The sequence below is a fragment of the Phaethon lepturus genome, unplaced genomic scaffold, assembly GCF_000687285.1.
Source record: "Phaethon lepturus isolate BGI_N335 unplaced genomic scaffold, ASM68728v1 scaffold18282, whole genome shotgun sequence".
Lineage (NCBI taxonomy): Eukaryota > Metazoa > Chordata > Aves > Phaethontiformes > Phaethontidae > Phaethon > Phaethon lepturus.
Window position 1 is genome coordinate 12,398 of NW_010522814.1, and position 18,607 is coordinate 31,004.

At 40.9% G+C, this 18,607-nt stretch overlaps 1 protein-coding gene across 1 annotated transcript in view; it reads right to left on the minus strand.

Annotated features, from left to right (window-relative positions):
• Positions 1-5,225: 5,225 nt before the first annotated feature.
• The window catches only part of BZW2 (basic leucine zipper and W2 domains 2), a 30,856-nt gene continuing 17,474 nt past the window's right edge, over positions 5,226-18,607 (minus strand). The window contains exons 7-11 of the mRNA XM_010281945.1: positions 18,079-18,249; positions 17,439-17,585; positions 13,966-14,104; positions 7,349-7,471; positions 5,226-5,682 (exon numbers count right to left, since the gene is read on the minus strand). Of these exons, the coding sequence (XP_010280247.1) occupies positions 5,654-5,682; positions 7,349-7,471; positions 13,966-14,104; positions 17,439-17,585; positions 18,079-18,249 (609 nt within the window). The 3' untranslated portion in view covers positions 5,226-5,653. The remainder of the gene's footprint in view (positions 5,683-7,348; positions 7,472-13,965; positions 14,105-17,438; positions 17,586-18,078; positions 18,250-18,607) is intronic.

Here is an 18,607-nt window from a genome sequence, read left to right on the forward strand (position 1 = left end):
CTCATTGTCACTTAAAGCCTTGATTTGGGTGGCAAGTGACAATTCAAGCAGCAGAAGGATTTTGGTGTTTTCAGCAAAAATTTTTCATAACAGTATGGGACTCAAGAAAAACCAAAACCTAGCTGTTGTGAAAATGATGAAAATCAGGGGAGCTTGCTAATACAAACCCAGGGAGAGTGGGAAAGATGAACCCTACTATTGCCAAGGAATGTGTTTGGCTTAAAGATGCTATAGGGAGTGCCGGGGGGGGTAGCACTGAGAGCTTGGAGAGGTTATGTTGTAGCACTGTCTAGTGTAGTTTATGCTTTTCATGTTTTACCACTTCCCTGTATTTATACATAAGCTTGCTGACCCCTTCTGGCCTGCTGTCAAGAAGTTGGGAAACAGTGATGCAAGTTGCTCACTTGTTTTTGTTTATGACCTCAGCTCTCTGCTATATGCCAAACAACAGGCATGAAGTGGTTGGTACTTAGAAGTCCTGCCCAGGAGTGTGGCCAGGTAGGTCACAGGAGAACCCCCTACCTCCTATGTCGTAATGAAGGATAGGAGCCCTTCTGGAAGGTGTTTCTCAAGTCCCAAAAAGAAGTAAGAATAGAAGCTTCTCCTGCACATATGTGCATCATCGAATCATTAAGGTTGGAAAAGACTTCTGAGATCATCAAGTCCAACCATCAACACTGTCCACACAACACCACCAAGCCCACTAAACCATGTCCCGAAGTACCACGTCTACATGTTTTTTGAACACCTCCAGTGATGGTGACTCCACCACCTCCCTGGGCAGCGGCACAGTTTGCCCTGGGCCATGACGAGGCTTCCAAGGCTTTCCTACATTACAAAGTTGTTAAGAAACAATATGTTTTGAATTATGCTTGAGCTAAGAATTGAACTTTTCAGAGATTTTAATTGACTTCAAATCTCTTAGTTTGAAATGCTGCAGAGGTAAAATAATGCATAGCTTAGAGGTATTAAAAGGAATCTAAAATCAATTTTAATAGCTAGGTGATCAATTGTGTGCATTTTCTTAAAGTAACTGCTCAGCCATTTCTTACAGCACAGGAAGGGAGAAGGCTGAACCACTTGTTTGTCTGGTTGTCACCTCAGTTACTCGTATGGAGTAGGGTAAATTCCAGGCAGCAAGTGATTGCATTCAGGCTGAAATGTTATGTATTAACAATGCTTCAAAATCCCAGTTTTCTGAATCTTCTGAACATTTTTATTAAAAATAATCTACCTGAGTAAATCTACTCAACCACTCAACAAAACTAAAATATATTCCAGAAGTTTTGAAGTTACAAATTAGCTTATTTGCTTAAAGAACTCTTAGGGACTGAAACTGGGTTGTAGTCAAAATACTGTGTCTAATTATCTTCACTTTAGTATTGCACACATATCTTTTACTAGTGCAGTGACTTTCTCACACATGTACATTTGAAATCGTTTTCTTCCAAAATAATTTTACATTTAATAATTTTATTTATATATTTAAAGATATTTTAATATTCATATACAATGCATGTCACATTAATTCTAAATATGTATAATATTTAGCAATAATATATATTCTTTCTATTGGACATTGTAGTAAGCACTTGAGTATATTATTTTAAAATTATTTTTAACAGTATTTTTAGTTACAATTTTTAAACCTGTCTTTTCCAACCTTAATGATTGTGTGATTCTGTGCTATTCTGTAGTGGATGTGGGGTTAGTTTGTTACAAAACTACTTAAATCTGTAAGATTGAACAAAGAGAAGAGCTAAATCCTTAATTTTCCAGTTGGCTAATACATTGCTAGAATTGTCAAGAACAGCTTTTGTGTAGAAGTCTTAATTGCTCCCCTTGATGTATCTCTCCCGAGCCTGGTAGCAGACTGGCCTCTGGGACCTGCAGAGTGTCCTGCCCGCCAGCCCGCATGTGCCCATGGGCTTTTCCACCGCTCCTTTTGGCACAGGTCTGGCCACTGGGTTTGAGACCTGCTGGCCAAGCAGGTAAGAGGGATGCTGGCGTGGAAGGTCATCACCACATGTCCTGGGGGTAAATACCAGCCAAAACGTGGTAGGGGTGAAAGCAGGATTGCTGCTGGAAACACTGAAGGGAGCATTGGCTTGGTGATGGTTTGTAGGATTAGGACCTGCCGTGGGGTGGGAGCCCACAGTTTGACTGACATGGTTTGACACACCTGCAATGCAATTAGGTAGTAGAAGCAGCAAGAAACTATCAGCTTTCTAACCAGTGCTTTAATTGAGAAACCCCTAAAACCTAACTCACTGTTGCATCCCGGGGAAGATGCGGTCCCTCTCCTGGAAAGCACCTGCATGCCAGAAAAATGTTTTAAAGCAATATAAATGGGTCTTGGTTAAAACCTCCACATGACTTTGGAATGGAGAGGCCAGGAGGGAGGAATCAACTTCAAATTCAATAATTCCCATTTTAAAGTGCATCCTATTGCGAGACACACAGTTCTGACATTCAGATTCCACTGATTGTTTCAAAATTAAATGCAATATATTATGTGAAGCATGTTTTCTATGAAGTATGTTTATAAGACAACTGACCTCAGAGTTGAACATATTTAGCATTGGCTCTAACTTTCATTTTTCTATCAAAGAAATATTAATTCAACAGTTGTATTAAAGAAATGCTTTGGGTTGGGGTCATCTTTAATTGAAATGCAGACTCTGTGAAGGCTTCCAGGGAAGGGTATTTATTTTACCTGAAGAGGGTCATACCAAAAGCTCTGCCCAGGCTTATTTGCAAAGCCTGATCGTTACATGTTTGTACTGAAATTCAGTCTGATGCAAAGCATGACTTTGTATTCATGCCCCTTCCTTGTTCAGTTTCTGGCATATATTTAAAATTCCAGATGAAAATACACATGTGCATGAAAAGTCCCCATCTGAACTGATCTCAAAGATTAAGTGGGGAAAATTCCTGAAAACTAGCGGAACACTTACTGCCTCAGCAAAATAACAAATCATCTTGCTGGGGGGAAGGCAAGCTGAGAGGGGCTCCCAGGAGCTAAACTTTAGACACAAGCGCAGAAGATGTTGGGTTTCAGGAGTTGCATGACTGAAAATGGGACAACTACTGTCAGTCCAGAATGCAGCTCCCCACGCTGCTCTAAATCACAAGTCTCAGCTTGGCCAACAGCCCTGTCCTAAAAACACCCCTTTCCCTCCAACACACCATCTATAAATGCAGCCTGGGACAAGTGCGTCAGCAATCATAGAGTATCTCAAGTTGGAAGGAACCCATAAGGATCAGAGTCCAACTCGACAGGTGCCTGGCCTGTAGGCACCTGAACTTCAGTGAAGCAGATCCCACCGAGCATGAGAGTGCGCTTTGCTTATAGCCGCTGTACGCTGAGGGCACAGACGCAACAGGCATCCAAGACTTGCTGCCTTTTGCCACAAAGTGCCTCCTGCCAACGATGATTTTTCTCTCCAGCAGCCAGCCCAGGCAGCCCGCAGCCAGCCTCTTCTCGCCAGCCCTGGCAGTCTCACTGCAGGTACGTTTCGTGGCATCTTCGGCCCCTTTGAAATCAGTCTGAGTTTTAGATTATACAGAAAAGTAGTTTTACGTACACCCAACTGAATATTCACTACTACCTTAGAAAACCGCAATTTTGAATGTGAAATATTTCCAGCAATAGCAGCTCCGTATCAGTAATGACTCAATACCACCACTTCACAGCTGCAGAGTTCGTGAACAGAGGGTCGCAGGTCAGTAGTGCCTGGCAAATTTATTTTCTGTAGTAACAAATCTGAAATGGAAAGCATGCCGCTCATGCAGCCATTCTGCTTTATAGTATGGCTATCTTATTGTCTCCTCTAGGTTACTGGAAATATCCACATGACATATTTCCCCTTCCAAAGATCAATACTTGTTACAAAAATAAACGCTGTTCTAGATGGAAAGCTGGCCTTCAACAGCACTGATTTCCACTTGCTATTTGCTGTTTCCAGTACAGCTAGATACGTATTGAGACAAGACATTTACAACCACATGATCTGCAGTTTGCATGAAATGTTGACTTTCACATAGAAAAATCTGTACTATCTGTTAGCTTATTGGTTTCTAATGACAAAATATGCCACTTCAGTAGTTACGCTGTTTCATGCTCTTCCCCTGTAAGAATACAAGCCTGTCTTTTCTAAACCTCACTAATCCACTCACTCATCTTTCACATGGATTTAACTCTGTGTTGAAAGGGAAGGATGCAAAGTGTTTTAAGTAACATATTCTTAAAGAGAAGAGGAACTGGTGTGATGTATCAGCAAGCTGACTCGCTGCCCTAGTCATTCTGGGCCACCAGTATGGCCAGAGGCATGGACAGCAAAGCGGGGAGTGGAGCAGGAGAAGACTACTTCCAAAGAAACAGAACCTGTGAGAAATAAAATGTCAGCAACTGTTACCTGATGAATGGCTGTGACAAAAAGCGCAAGAGACTGGTGCTGCACTGTACCTTTGCTGTTGAGTTCATATCCGTACGACACAACACAGGATTCCAGGAACTCTGATCCCGAGTGCTGGCTGAGTATTCCCATGTCAGACCTCTAGCTCTGGGCTTGGGTTTTGAGACTTGCATGCATGTACAAACCTGCACACTGCCTCTATTTATGCAACATCCTAACCAGGTGCCAGGCACTGGAACTGGAAATGGCATCACATCAAGGTACGAGAAGGATATTAAAGAACATAGGATGGGTCTTGAGTATATGGCCATTTATGTATTTCAGTCAAATATCTAATTGTAACATCACAATGACATAAATAAATTGCAGATTTCACATGGAATGACTTCTAGTCATGCATGTTTTGAGCTAGTGCTTCTAAAAGGAGATGCTTTTTCATGAAAAATTTATCCATCACCAATACCTGAGTGTAGTCTGAACTGAGAACAGCATATTGTTCTACTTATCATGTGCATCAATTTTGTACATGCAAATCTGGGACTCTGCAGATTTATTCCTGTATATTTTCTTTGAATTAATAAATTGAATGAACCAACATTTGCTAGGGAATCTGGTTAATCTGTCCGAAGTTATATGGAAACATGGGACTAAAGATTAGACAGCAATCCCGATCAACTACTGATGCTGATTTTGTGATTAAGAAATATGAAAACAGTCTGCTGACATTCTTGTGTAATTTTCACTTCAAGAATCATAAAAACTTTGGCAAACCAAATTTAGAAAACATACACACTAACACCACAAAACTAAGATATAAAAGCCATTTATTCAAAAAAATGTGGTGGTGTCAAATCACATACACAAGCCAATACTGAGCTACAAACACAGACCAAACAGTTCTATAAACAGAAATCGGAGTGTTCATATACCATAGTACCTGAAAAAGATCGTTAATAAAAAGGAGTCCATAAGTATTTCATTTCACTTTTTCTACATGGCTCCTTGCTGAATGTCTTTGCCTAAGTTAGTGTACAATGAGCCAGAGGTAGAGTCCCAAGTAAAGCATCTAATGCCTCAGGGCTCCATTAAAAACCTTTATTCTTCTAAACAAAAGGAAAGCCTAGCCTATAGTTTTCTGTATGACACTGAAGTAAAGCCTCGTTGCTTGAACAGTACAGCATTCCCAAGCACATTTGGCATTAACCTAGATTGAGAGTGTGCTTTGTTGAACCGTCTTAGTTCTCCTCCCCTTCAGACTCCGACTCTAGAAGAGAAGTAAAACATGTCATATAGGTTGCACAAGGACAGTGATGTGAGTAATTCTATAAAAATAACGAGATACCCTTCCAAAATTCACATGAAAATTTTCATCACACCTAGTACTTCCCAGGAAAGCTTGGCAGATTAAACAGAGTAAGCCAGAAAGAAACACACAGTTTCAGAAGATGAAGATCTGCTCTGCTACTCTCCACTGTGGAGCTCTTCATTTACAGATCTGTCACTAGAATCTTAATCAAATCACTATGAATGACTCTGGTCCTCATCAGCAGAGCGGTGCAATGCATATCAGAGCCGAGTTTCATGAAGGATCAGCATTATTTGCTCGCTCTTCTAAACTCTACGAGTAGGTTGTACTGCTGTCAACCAGGAAGCACCCTTTAAACTATTTGCTCTGCAAATATCAATCATCATCATCCAGCCTATCTAGAAAGGCATACATAGTGTTACCCTATGGCAAGTATAAAATCTATACAAAGTTTTTAACAATTTGTACAACATAAGATAAAATTAATTTAGAGGTAGAATGAGAAGAAGTAGAAGTAAGAAAAGTAGAAGTAATTCAGAAATAGGAACATAGATGGTGTTTCTGTTACCTAAAGCTACTTTGCGTCATACTGTATTTCTGTCTGCATTCACCTGACAGGAAAGAGCTTGTTCCCAACAGATAATACACATTAGATCAGATTTCTCAGAGCAAACATGGTCTACATGTTCTTAGAGTAACATTTTGTCTCCATTTGTACTGGACTTTGTAATTAAGGACATGTGGTAGAGGAGACATGCAGGAAAGGATAAAAATGAAGGGCAAGCGAAAGGCATTCAAGGAGAAGATTAAAAGGGGAAAAAAATGCTTAATTAGACCTCAACCAAGATTGCCAGTCCAAAGTCTCAAGTGTGAAAGGAGCTACCATTCTTATACTGCTACCTGCACATGTGAATTGCTGCAGTCTTACCTGCTCCTTGGCATTACTACATATTCCCTCCAAATCTCTAAAACAAATTACATTAAATGGATGCAAATGGAACACTAGTAATTATATCCCTATCTATTACACATGGATTGCTCTTCCCAAATGAAGTGGAATTCCTTTTCCATGCAAAAAAGGTATTCAATACAAAACGAAGTCTTTTCCTATACAGAACATGAGAAAAATAAAGTTAGGGGCTAAAGAAACTAGTTCCCCTCCCCAAGTGTTTTAGAGCAGTAAACGCAGACCACATATCTTAGCCCGATTATTCAGCTAAAAGCAATTTCAACTGCAGTGGCACAGGCAGGCTTATGCTATGTTGATGTCGCCAGTACAGACGGTAACAGAAGAAAAGGCACCAATAGAACTGTTACGTTGCGCGAGCTAACACCAAGGTACTTCATGCTGTCAGCAGTGCAGCATTCCTCCCTGCAGAAGCTTAAAGAATTTATCTGCAGACAAGTGGTACCTGATGACTTAAGGACTTCACAGGGACACCACAAACATTAAAAAGCAGCAAGCGTTGTTAGGCTTGGGCATGACCAGAAACAATCTGGAGCAGTCGAACGCCAGCTGTCCTCTGAAAGTTTGTATACTTCATAGGTCTAGTACAACTAAAACCTGGAAAAATCAACATGATTTGCCAAGAGATTACCATTATCTCCTTAAATGAATCCGTACCTTCTTCAGCGTTTTGTAGCCATTCCACAAATTTCTTCATCTGGTCAAGAAAAACACTTTTGCCTTTAGCCACATGTGCTTCTTTATACCACTTGAGGATAGCTTCTTCACTCAGAACATCAGCTGAAATACAGATCAGTTTTTGTAAAAAATCCATGTATTTTTTTAGAAGTTAGAAGATTTTGAACATAAGGGAAGAAAGATTTTTTTTTTTTAAAGGCAGCATAAAATAAGTTAATATGATCACAATGGAACAAGCTTTGCACAAACTATATTAGGCTACAACTACAGAATATCCGATGCATATAAGGGATTCCAGATGCAATAAAATGTGCAACATATTAGGATTAAAGTACCAAATATTGTGCTTCTGTAAAGGATAGTCCTCCTTTAATCTGTTTTAAATACACCACGTAAAATGGTTGGATTAAAAAAAAAAAACCAAAAAAACCCAAAAAAACAACAGTCTGCACATCTTAGAAGTTACCACAATAAGAAATACCACGCTTTTTCTTGCTGTTGAATCACAGCACTGTGCATGATTCTAGAAATCTGAAGTGGCAGACACCTCCTGATTAAACAGTTAAAAGACAGCCAGTAGGGATTTTTTGCAATCATTTTTCCCTAGATTTTTTACATTGTTTTTAGCTAGTAAGTTTTCAGGCCACTATTCAGACCACCCATTTTAAGGGACCGGCTCAGATGGACAGCACAAGCTGACATTTTTCTGTCAGCATCAAGAACAAAATAGCTGCCCGGTGAGGGAACATGAGGCTGAGTGAGATTCAGAATAAAGAAATCCTAATAACAGCAAGGACACTTATTGTTTCCAACAGATGCAAATTTAGGTCTAGAAACAGACCTCTAGCCCCAGGAACAAAGCTCCTGTGATCCAGCCAAGCCAAATATCTCAGTAATTGATGGCTGTGGAGGCGAAATCTGGGATCCACAATGGCATTTTGGCAGTTACGTAATGCAAGAGGCAAGAACAAAAAAAAATCCAACTGTATTTGTTCTATAAAAAGACTAAAGACAGCTTCTTACATCTCATTAAAATTTCCATTCTTTTTGTCTTTGAACATATTACCCTCCCTTGCTCTGCAAAATCAACACATTTATGTCAAGTTCTTCACTGCTTCCTTGAGCTCCTTGGTGCTGTCCCACCCATTGGGTATTCGCTTGCCAAAGCACCAACCCTGACCATCACCTTCTGCTTCAGCCTAAAGGTTATAGCAGATGTGGCAGGGAAGATAAGAAGGCAAACTGAAATAAATGACACCAAAACCCCAAAGCATCTGATCAAATGAGACAGAGTAGACACATTTCACATATGCTGTTGAATAATAAACAGATGGAAGCAACCAGGGATACATCTGAACTTAATCACAACTATCCCAAGACATCCAACAGTAAATGAATATGAAGTCTCTCTGAAAATTTGGAATTTAGTGAGTGCGTGTGACTGGAAGTTACCTTGTCTCAGACACTTTTCCAAAATAAAACCTCTTCTGCAGTTTGCCGCAACCAACAGCAAGCTGAAAACACAGGGAAAACAGGACTGTGCTGGCTATGGGCTTTTTTCAGTACATACACAGTTGCACTTAGTGAACCCTGCAAGTGGCACATAAAGCTCTATCTTCCTGAAATCACAACCCACCACCATGAACTTTTTCTCCAATGTAACAGAAACACTGGAGCAAAGAAAGAGGTTTAAAACATGCTGCATTAAATACTTGCCAGTAGTTGTTAGCAGTAGCTCAAAGCCATTACAGCATTTAACAAATCAGGATTTTCATTTAGCAAACCTAATATTTCACATGGACTCTCATGAAACTGCAGTTTAATCCCTGCATGTAAAAAGCTTATGTTCACCACAGAGTCCTGAAGTTCACACAACTAACTCCGCAGAATTACTCAGGGTGTGACAGGTACTACAATCCTTAGGGACAGGCAAAGGAAATCAGGAGAGATTTTGGGGATGGGGCACAGAGAGAGTCAAGCACCCCCTCCCCGGCTCAGGCCAGCTCTTGGGCATCGCGGACATTTAAAAACACGAAGTTGCTGTACAGAAGAGGCTGCAGAAGCCCGTTGCTGCATTACAGTCCATATTACACTACTGTACAAGGAAGCGCCTCCAGGCAGGGACATATCTCAGCCCAAGGGTAATAGGATTTAAGTTTAGTTTTTTGATTTGCAGACTGTAAGCTCAATGGGTTTATTGCCAAAGAGGAAGAGGGAACTTTTCCTTCCCTCCCCAAAACCCCAAACCTGGTCATAGAAGCATGCAATCTCAGTGTGCCTCAAAGATTAAAACATTCTCAAGTCAGATGGATGAAAAATTTGCCTGTATATAACTCCATCGCAATAAGCCTCCTACACTAACAGTGAGGAACAAAACGCATTCAACTACAAAAAGGACAACTGCAACTCTCCTTTCATTTCTGAGCAATATTATTTATAACACATTCATGCCTCCAGTGCTCATAAGAGACGATATTCTCCTGTCAGCACAGAGATGCTCAATTAAACAATCATGCAGGACAGGGTGTAGTTAATCATACCTCTAGGTTGCTTTGAAGCAATGGGAACACTGAGGGGGACAGGAGGAGGAAGGGTATGATTCATTTTGTATATATATAGTTATTCCTCATTAAAGTTGATTACAGATATATTTTACTGGCTGAAGCTGAACACTGTGGTTTGTGGGTGTGTGCACATCATTTTCACTGCAGTCCCAGGTGATGTCAGCCCGAGAGAGCTGGTTTTCCTGCAGGTGCAGCCAACTGCCACTCAAACCACCCACAGCCAGAGCCTCCAGGGACGTCCCTCATGAAAGGCAGAAGCTGCAGAGCAGAAAGACTGAAGAGCACCGTGTCTTTACTGCAGAGTTAACTGGAAAGTTACTTGAAATTTGGGTCTCAGCTTTGTACTAAATCACCCAGTTCGAATGAATTTCTGCTTTTAACTCAAACGGCATAGCCATCGGCAGTAAAGGGAAAAGCATACCCTGTCAGCTCCCACCACAGTCAATCAATCTGCAAACTTCAACACTATTGCAGCTAACTCAGTTGGGAGGACAAAGCCTTAAGGCAAAGGCTCTTTTAATGCAAGGAATACCCACAGTACAGTTATGGTCTTTCTGTTTCGGGTTTTTTTTCTGGGAAAATTTTGCATCCAGTACGGAAAGTAAGTACTTGAATAATGAAGATATTTAAATGTAATTGCGTTCCATCAAAAACCAAAACCCGTGTATCAGGTGGAACTTGAAGATTCAGTTCTTATAAGTGCAGGATTCCAGCAGCGTTTGAGAAGCCAGTCTATACCGTTTGGTTACAACCTCTTCACGCTGCGGAAGGGTATCTCTGAGGCCTAATTATGCTGCTGCAAACCAGAGTACTACTTCACAGGTACTTGTGATTTTTTTTTTTAGTGTTTTCTAAACATTGTCTTGAATTCTAATGCGAAAGTACACAGAGGCTTTGTGCTTGCTAAAGGTGTTTGCTGTCCAAAGGGTGAAATTCAAATCCTTATGAAAGGAATCGTTATTAATATCAATAACATCAAGATTTCACATTTGAAATTTCCAGGTTGGACACAAACTAAAAGAAAGGAGGTTCTGCAAGTGAATATGATATATAGCATGTAATCCAATAACAACAATGCTTATTTTACCCACAGTTATGGGACACACTGCAACACGGAGTGGACTGAAAAACAACATACATCTTACAGTGCAAGCATAACTAGCAAGGAGGCTGGCAAACTTATTAGGTGTTGCTCAGGAGAATTCAGTAATTCTTATTCTGCAAATTACTTTTAGAGTATTGGTCAAAATGCAGCCGGCAGATTTACAATTGCACAGGCTTTAAGCGATAACAAGAGAAGCAACTTCATAGCTAGGCATCAGTACAGAACTGGACAGCTTATTTTCCTCTGTACTGTACCAGGAACACAAAGATGTAATACTAATACTAATAATAATATCAACAGGCTTTAACTGACTACAGAACTGCTTTTGCAGATTACACCTACAAGCTGGTAAGAAGCTGCTACCACAGAAGGGAAAACAGGGCTTGGGCTTTCAATGGGCGAAAAGTGGATACTCCTCCTTGTTTAGAGACAGAATAAAAAAAAACCCCAAACAACAAAGGCTTTCAAGACCTTCTAAATGCTAATGAGCCCCACTGTTCCTATTAATATGTTTCGGTATTTACAGGTAATTCCCACGAAAGTAATACAAGGGCTATTTTATGCTGGAAATATGGGAAGGATTTAAATGCAAGATGCTGGACATGCTGATGAGAGTAGTCATACAACTAAATTTGTCACAGTATGAGTGGCTTTTGGTGCCTATCATCACAGATGACTGCCTTCATGCCCAGGAAGCACTGCCTCATAATGAGTAATAAGCGATAAACAATAAACTGTCCACATTCATGCTGCTAGAGAGCTGCATTTCTGTCTGCCCATCCACAGATACTTCAGATGCCTATATTTGTCACTAGAAAAAGTTCATTAGGTACCCTGAAACCTCTCCAGAACCTGTGCAGGTTACACTTGAAGCACAACAGAAAGGGGAACACAGGCATCTGCTGTTCCCTCACCACTGACATAGCCAGTAACAGCTTTTGGGGGCTGTTTTCCTTGACTATTAGGAAACAAAAGGTATGCTGTTCACCAGCAGCTTATCTACCATGAAGTATATGTCTCTCAAAAGATTTACTGGCTTGTTTCTAGCAGATAGGTATGAACTGGAGAGAAGGAGAGGGTGAGATCCACCAGCATTTGAAGCAAAGCAGAGGCAGGAAGCATGGCTCTGGACAAGCCACAGCCATGAGTTGTTAAAGCTTGATAACATCACATGAGAGAAACAGTAATTGGAGGACTAGTGCTCCCAGAATCTTCCCTGGTTAACGCAGTTGTATGTCCTCACCTAATGGACGCTGTTTAACTCCAAAGCGGCCTTAAATAGATAGAGCTGATGACCTCCTTACTGTGTCCAGCACTCAGAAGGGCCCTGTGGCTAGTGGCTGTAAAGGCAGGCAAGCAGTTGCTAGTAGGCAGCAGTAAGTCTGCCAAACAGGGCAGATCCAGCTTCAGCCCGAACGGTGCCAGGAAGGGCTGGCAGCTGTGCCACCGCATGACCGCATCAGATGGCAGAGAGGCGGGTGCTCTGGCACGCCTGCCCGAGATATTCCAGGCAGGAATACAGGCATGGTGAGTATTGCACATGCTGGACACGCTGAACTCGCAGCTTCCACCAACAGGCCATACAGTAGCTCCAAACGCTCTTCTAAACGTCGTGTGAATCCTAAACAACATTGTGGCACCTGTAGTGCTGAGGCTAAAGTCTTCTCACCCTTCCTTAACAAGCCTGCCCGAGTACATCCCAGAGTCAGAACAGGAGCATGCAGGGTGAGTGGAGTCGATGGGATCTGGGTTCTCGGAGCATGTTAAGTTTAACGTACAATTCAGTGATTTATTTCCTTTTTTTAAAATCCTTTGGAATGTCAGGGTTGCTCTTGCCGGCTAATGCAGTAATGAATTTACAAAAATTTTGAAGGGAATCCTACACAAGACTATTTCTGGTTTAACCATCACTTATGGTCTGAGTGCACAGCAGTTACGGCACTCATTCACCATGTTCGAAGTGAATTTTCTTTTCCAAAGAAAACTGAATAAAGTGCTTGCTGTAGGTTGCAGTTTCAAGTTTGTCCTCAGTCATTAACAGTGTTTACAAAATGTAGAATTTAAGGGTAGAGGGACAAGGTGTATTGCTTTTTCATTTGATTATTGAGGCTACGCTATATTGACACAAGGATGGAAATAAATCCACATGATTCACTTCTACCTTCTAAAGCTATGAAATTATTTTAACGGTCTGAACTTGTTTGCCTTGAACATGTACGTGGACACAACAGGCTGAACAAAGATCAGTACTGGGTTTCTACTCCTGCTGATTGTTCTCCTTCAAGTATTTATAGCAAGAATGTCAGAACAAACTGTTTGGTACCCACCCATCACACCCAGTGCAAGACCACTAGTCTCTATGACAACCCCATCAGAATAAACTTGTGAAGAAGTCAACTTCACAATAAAAATTAAGTCCCTCAAATTATGGCACCTGCAAGAAATTGGCAGGGAAAGGAAAAGGGAAAGAAGAATAAGGAAATCTCCTTCTGGCAGGGAGGGAGTAACACTCCCCTCCCCGCCCCCCTCCAATCTTCTTACCTAGAGGGTTTGCACTTTCAAGGTTTCTTAAAACAAAGCTACAATCTACTTTTTAAAGCTGCCAGGAATTTATAGAAATGTCTTCCTCAAACTGGTTTTACACAAGAACTAAACTGCACTTGAACAAACCATGGATGGTGCTTGGATCCTGCTCATGCTTTTTGACTATGGGATAAACACAATAGAGAGAGAAGGGCTTTTTTCAGCTTTTCCTGCTGCCACACACTCCTTTGAACTATCAAGGCATAAGGTATTTCAGAGTTCAACTCCAACACAACCTTCTCATATGCAATACCTGGAGAATGTCTGTCTCCTATTACATCATAGGTGAGTGGCTGGCATAGAGAATCCATGCACAGTATACAACAGTGGATATAGACTTTTACCTTTATAAAAGAGTACCACTATCTTCTGAAAGGCTTTCATGAAGTGGATGTTGTCGTAACAGTACTCCTGCACCTTCTGGAGAAGAATCAACTCTGACTGGCCTTGAGTGCTGAACACGGCAAGCAGGGGGGCATATTGCTGAAAGGAAGGAAGGGTAAAAATCAAAATGCATGTCAATATACTGAAAATGAAAACAATCAAATAAATTTTTTTAATGTATGCGTCATGAATTTAATCCCTGAAAATCTGTTTTCACTGAAACCTTGGATTTACTTGCCAACTGCATTTACCTAAACACATACAAAGCATACATATAAATATCCGTGAGCTTTTGTAACATGTGCTGCATGCTGTGAGCTAAAATTCAGTACCACATATAGATATTGCATTTTGTAAAATCAATTTATAAAGTCCACATCTTGGAGTACTGCTGTTCATACATGTCACAAGGTAGCATGCTGCTGATTCAGAAGCAATACTTTATTGATGTTCATAACATAAGACATCCAAAGATGAAGCACATGAAAATACAAATCTGTTGTGTCACAGGGATTTCAGAAGTCCAAGGAAATTTAACTGAATTAAATTAAATTATCCCAGGTTAACTGTGATCAAGTATCATTTTTTTCTCATTATCACCATCAGAGTATCATGACAACCTTTGCTTTGGTAAACAGGAATGTTTTCAATGCAGAGCATTAACTGCTAACTTCATTCTGACAAGACAGTAGCAGTACATTTCATTGTCTTTTCCTGGAGTTTATTAATATAATAAAAGATAAAGCAAAAACTTTTTTTGTTATGAATTTTTTCCCTCTAATTTCAGTTCTTAAATAAAAAATTACATCGAAGGACCACATCTTGTTCACTCTTTCCTTAAAAATGACAGCATTTATATCCATATCTCCCCAATTTACTTTCCTCTGAGCTTTTAGTGAGTCCAGCTGAGACTGCAATCTTAAATTTAAGGTAATATTAATAGCATTTTTCAGAGCTCAAGGAAGACAAATTACCCTTCATATTCACAGCCCCCGGTCAAATATAGATTAAGGTTACTATTGAAATTGTTCTCGTACTGCTCAGTTCAGCCTTTTTTCACCATTTTCAGTAACGCTGTCAGTTTGGCATTTTTCAGCTGGACTTGAAGTGGCCTGGTATCGCAGAGTTCTGGTCTGTGCGACCAGAGCTGCTGATAGACATGGTCAGGTAACAAACCACCCGTCACCAGCAGCACTGATGGACACGTTCAAAAGGACAGACACTTCAGGACTTCTTTACAAGGGGCTAAATCCTGAAGGTTTTACTTAAAACGATCCACAGAAAAAACTATTAAAACACATGAAAACTGACTAAAATATGGAAAGTTGGTCCAGAAAGTCTTTTGCAAAATAATTATCAGCTACTAATTTAAAGACAGAGAGAGCAAGAAATCACACAGCAACTGTAACAAGAGCAGCTAGGCAGGCAGACAGTATAATTACTTTTGGAAGAAACTTCCTTGCAAAATAACTATGAGAAATTACTAGATGTAGCTAACACCAGAGGTTGAGTTTTTCCACTTCTGGCAGCTATAGCCACATCTTTAGAAAGAACATTATTGTTTCGGTAAACGCAGTGCAAAATCTGTGCAGGCTTTGGGTAACAAGAGTCCCTCTTTTCCCCCTTTTGGCCCTTGAAGCATCTAGCTGGTATCTAGGGCAAGTTGCAGGGAGGCAAAGCAATATACATTGCAGTTCATTTGTATAACAGCGTTAGCAGAACCCACTCCCATCCACATGCTCGTAAAGTGCTGCTCTCTATAAGCATTAATTTATTTTAAAAATCCTATCTTTTCAGTTTAGAAGTAGGATACCTTCGTTTTGCTACATCTGATTGACGCCCTTTGCGTTACTCTCTTACTCTTCAACTGGCACAGATTGACAATTATAAGTTTCACAAGTGTCTAACCGACTAAGGAACCATAAAATTAGCTTCCACTCACTGCTGGCTGAGCTCAGTGGCATTATTTTCAATTTGCCTCAGGTTAGGTAGCAGCGGATCAGCAGCTGCAGTGTCATGAAGCTCACACCACAGCCTTGCCTGCAGTGCAAATTGTCTGGAGGACTCTCCCCACCCATGGGGAATGTCTCTTCTCTGCACTGGACGTGGCCTAGGGGCCAAGCCCCAGTGTCCCAGTGAGGTTACTGGGATGATGAAGAGCTTATCCTGTAAGATTCAGGGTTTAACAGCTTGCCCTGTCTCCTCCCGAGTTCAACTCCTGCCATCCCCGCCATGCGGATGGCACACGTGGCATACGCTGGTTCATGGCTCCATTAGGAAGCCACCCATCCAGTAAAGCTTGTCACGAACTATAAACTAGGTCAATATTCTGTGTCTTGACACATCTTTTCAGGGGTCCCTCATGTACAGCTTACTACAGGAAACCTAGTAAATTCAAGAAACTGGTACCCAGATGTCAAAGCTTTGGGAACTGTACTTTGTGGAAGTTACCTGTCAGGTACAGCCATGCAAGAATAAATCCCTGTCCTCAGGCAAATCTTTGCAGCCCTGGCTATGAGGGAGTATTCTCTTGCTCATGGTTTACAGCTTAAAAGGACTAATTCTGCTGAAAAGACTCTGTCTCTGTTCTCAGTTCAAGTGTCTTGCACCATGCAATTCCTTCAGACTTAGATGAGGATTACCAACCATAGCAATGACTCCAATGCCTCTGCACTGTTTTTTGTTTTTGGGGTTTTCTTCCACTCCAAGATCATAAAGAGTTTTTGTACCAACATGTAAACTGTGATATTGCAATTTGTTATCACTTAGCAAACTACAGCCCATCTTCTATGCATTCAGTTCTCTCATCGACAAGGACAATACCTGGATCAAAGAGTAACCACACTATACAGTGCACATGCTCTCAAGACAGTTCCTGGCTTATTAGCTGACAATAATACTCAGCGGAGTATCCATCTCCCATAGTCAACATCGACAACAACCATTTCACAGATTCTGAGCAGTCCTGCCTGGATCTAACCAGCTCTGTGCAAAGATAGCACAGGTACTGCCTCACCATGCTCCCAAGACTTCTTTGCTTCTGGCAAAGACATTGCAAAGGTAGTTCTTGCAGGCTTACTAGCCACGTCTGAGCAGAGCTGAGTCTCAGCATTTGCTCAGCACTGTCCCACGGCAGGAGCTTCTCAGGACCTGGCACAGTGAGAAAGCACAGCACAGAGGTGCTCAGGCTGTGACCGCTTCCGTTTGCCCTGGTTCACTGCATTGTATGCCTCAGGGCATTCAATAATCAGAACTACCTCAATTTTGCATTCATTTGACTAAAGGAGAAGGGACTATACACAATGCTTGGTGTGCTCAGCATCAGCCCTCAAAACTCTAAATTTCCTGCATTTAAACAGGTAAAAACTTGACAGCTGTAGAATGTATTATGCTAATTCACAGCAGCCCTTCCCCTCTTCACCCATGCACGCACCTTTAGATGTTTGAGGGCTTGTTCTGCAACCAGCTCTTCCTTCTTGTTCCATTCCACAGCATTCATGACACAGGTCCACAGGAGACCGATCACTGCTGGCTCTGGCAGCTCGTTTCTTTTCATTTCCTCTTTTACGTAAAGCACTACCTGGAGCAGGAAATAAACTGCTGTCTTAAGCAACATTTTCAATCAACCAGAAATCATGCTGACTTACCAAATACTTGCAGTCATTTACAAGTAACACCATGGTATAGAAGTAATAAGAAACAAAATTAGAACAAGAATAATAAAAAGGAAGTATTTAGCATTTTTTATTTAGCAACATCACTATTACTTGACTACAAGTTTTGTCCCTCCCCTCCAACCTAGCAGTTAATACACTTAAATGAAATACATTCTCATGAAGTATAACTGAAAAAAAAACCCCAAAAAACCCAAACCCCATAGTCAGCTCCACTTGCAAATCCAGAGGATGTTTTGTTGCTTTAGGCTTAAGCACAGAGTGAACTGATGAATAAATTAAAATAAAGAAAAACAGAGGAAATCTATGAGGTGCTCATATCCATTCCTCTGTACCTACTGCTGATTTAAGTCTTTGACTATTATATAAACAGAAGTTGTAAAAAACCCCACTCTTTACCTCTTTAATTGGGCATTCTTGAGAGAGACGTTCTTGTAGCTCTTTCTGAAGTTCTTTACGAGTCCCCAGTGACTGCTGAACTCTAAGAAAATCTGAGAGCTCTTTTAGACCTGCCTCAGTAAAATACTTGGCAAAATGGTCCACATTCTGCCGATTGGCTGGAAATAGTTCCTAAAAAGACAGGAATGCTCTCTGTTAAATAAATAACCAACTATGACCCTTGAAAGAATGGAATGAACATTTTTTAAGAATGAACAGTGGAATCACCTGCTACTGCACTTAGAAAAAAAACAGTCAATGTTGTATTAACACTGGAAAAGTCAACACCTCATTCATAATGTTGTTTCATTATAGGGCAGGGAAAAATGATGGTCAGTTACACAAAAACCTAACACCCTCTCCACATAAAGTACATGTACTTACGAATAGCTGTGAGCTCAAGATGTCACTCAAAACAGTCCTCAGAAAAACTATACCTTTTCCAGATTCCAAGAGTCTTGTAGGGCAAGTACAACGGAATAGACGGTAC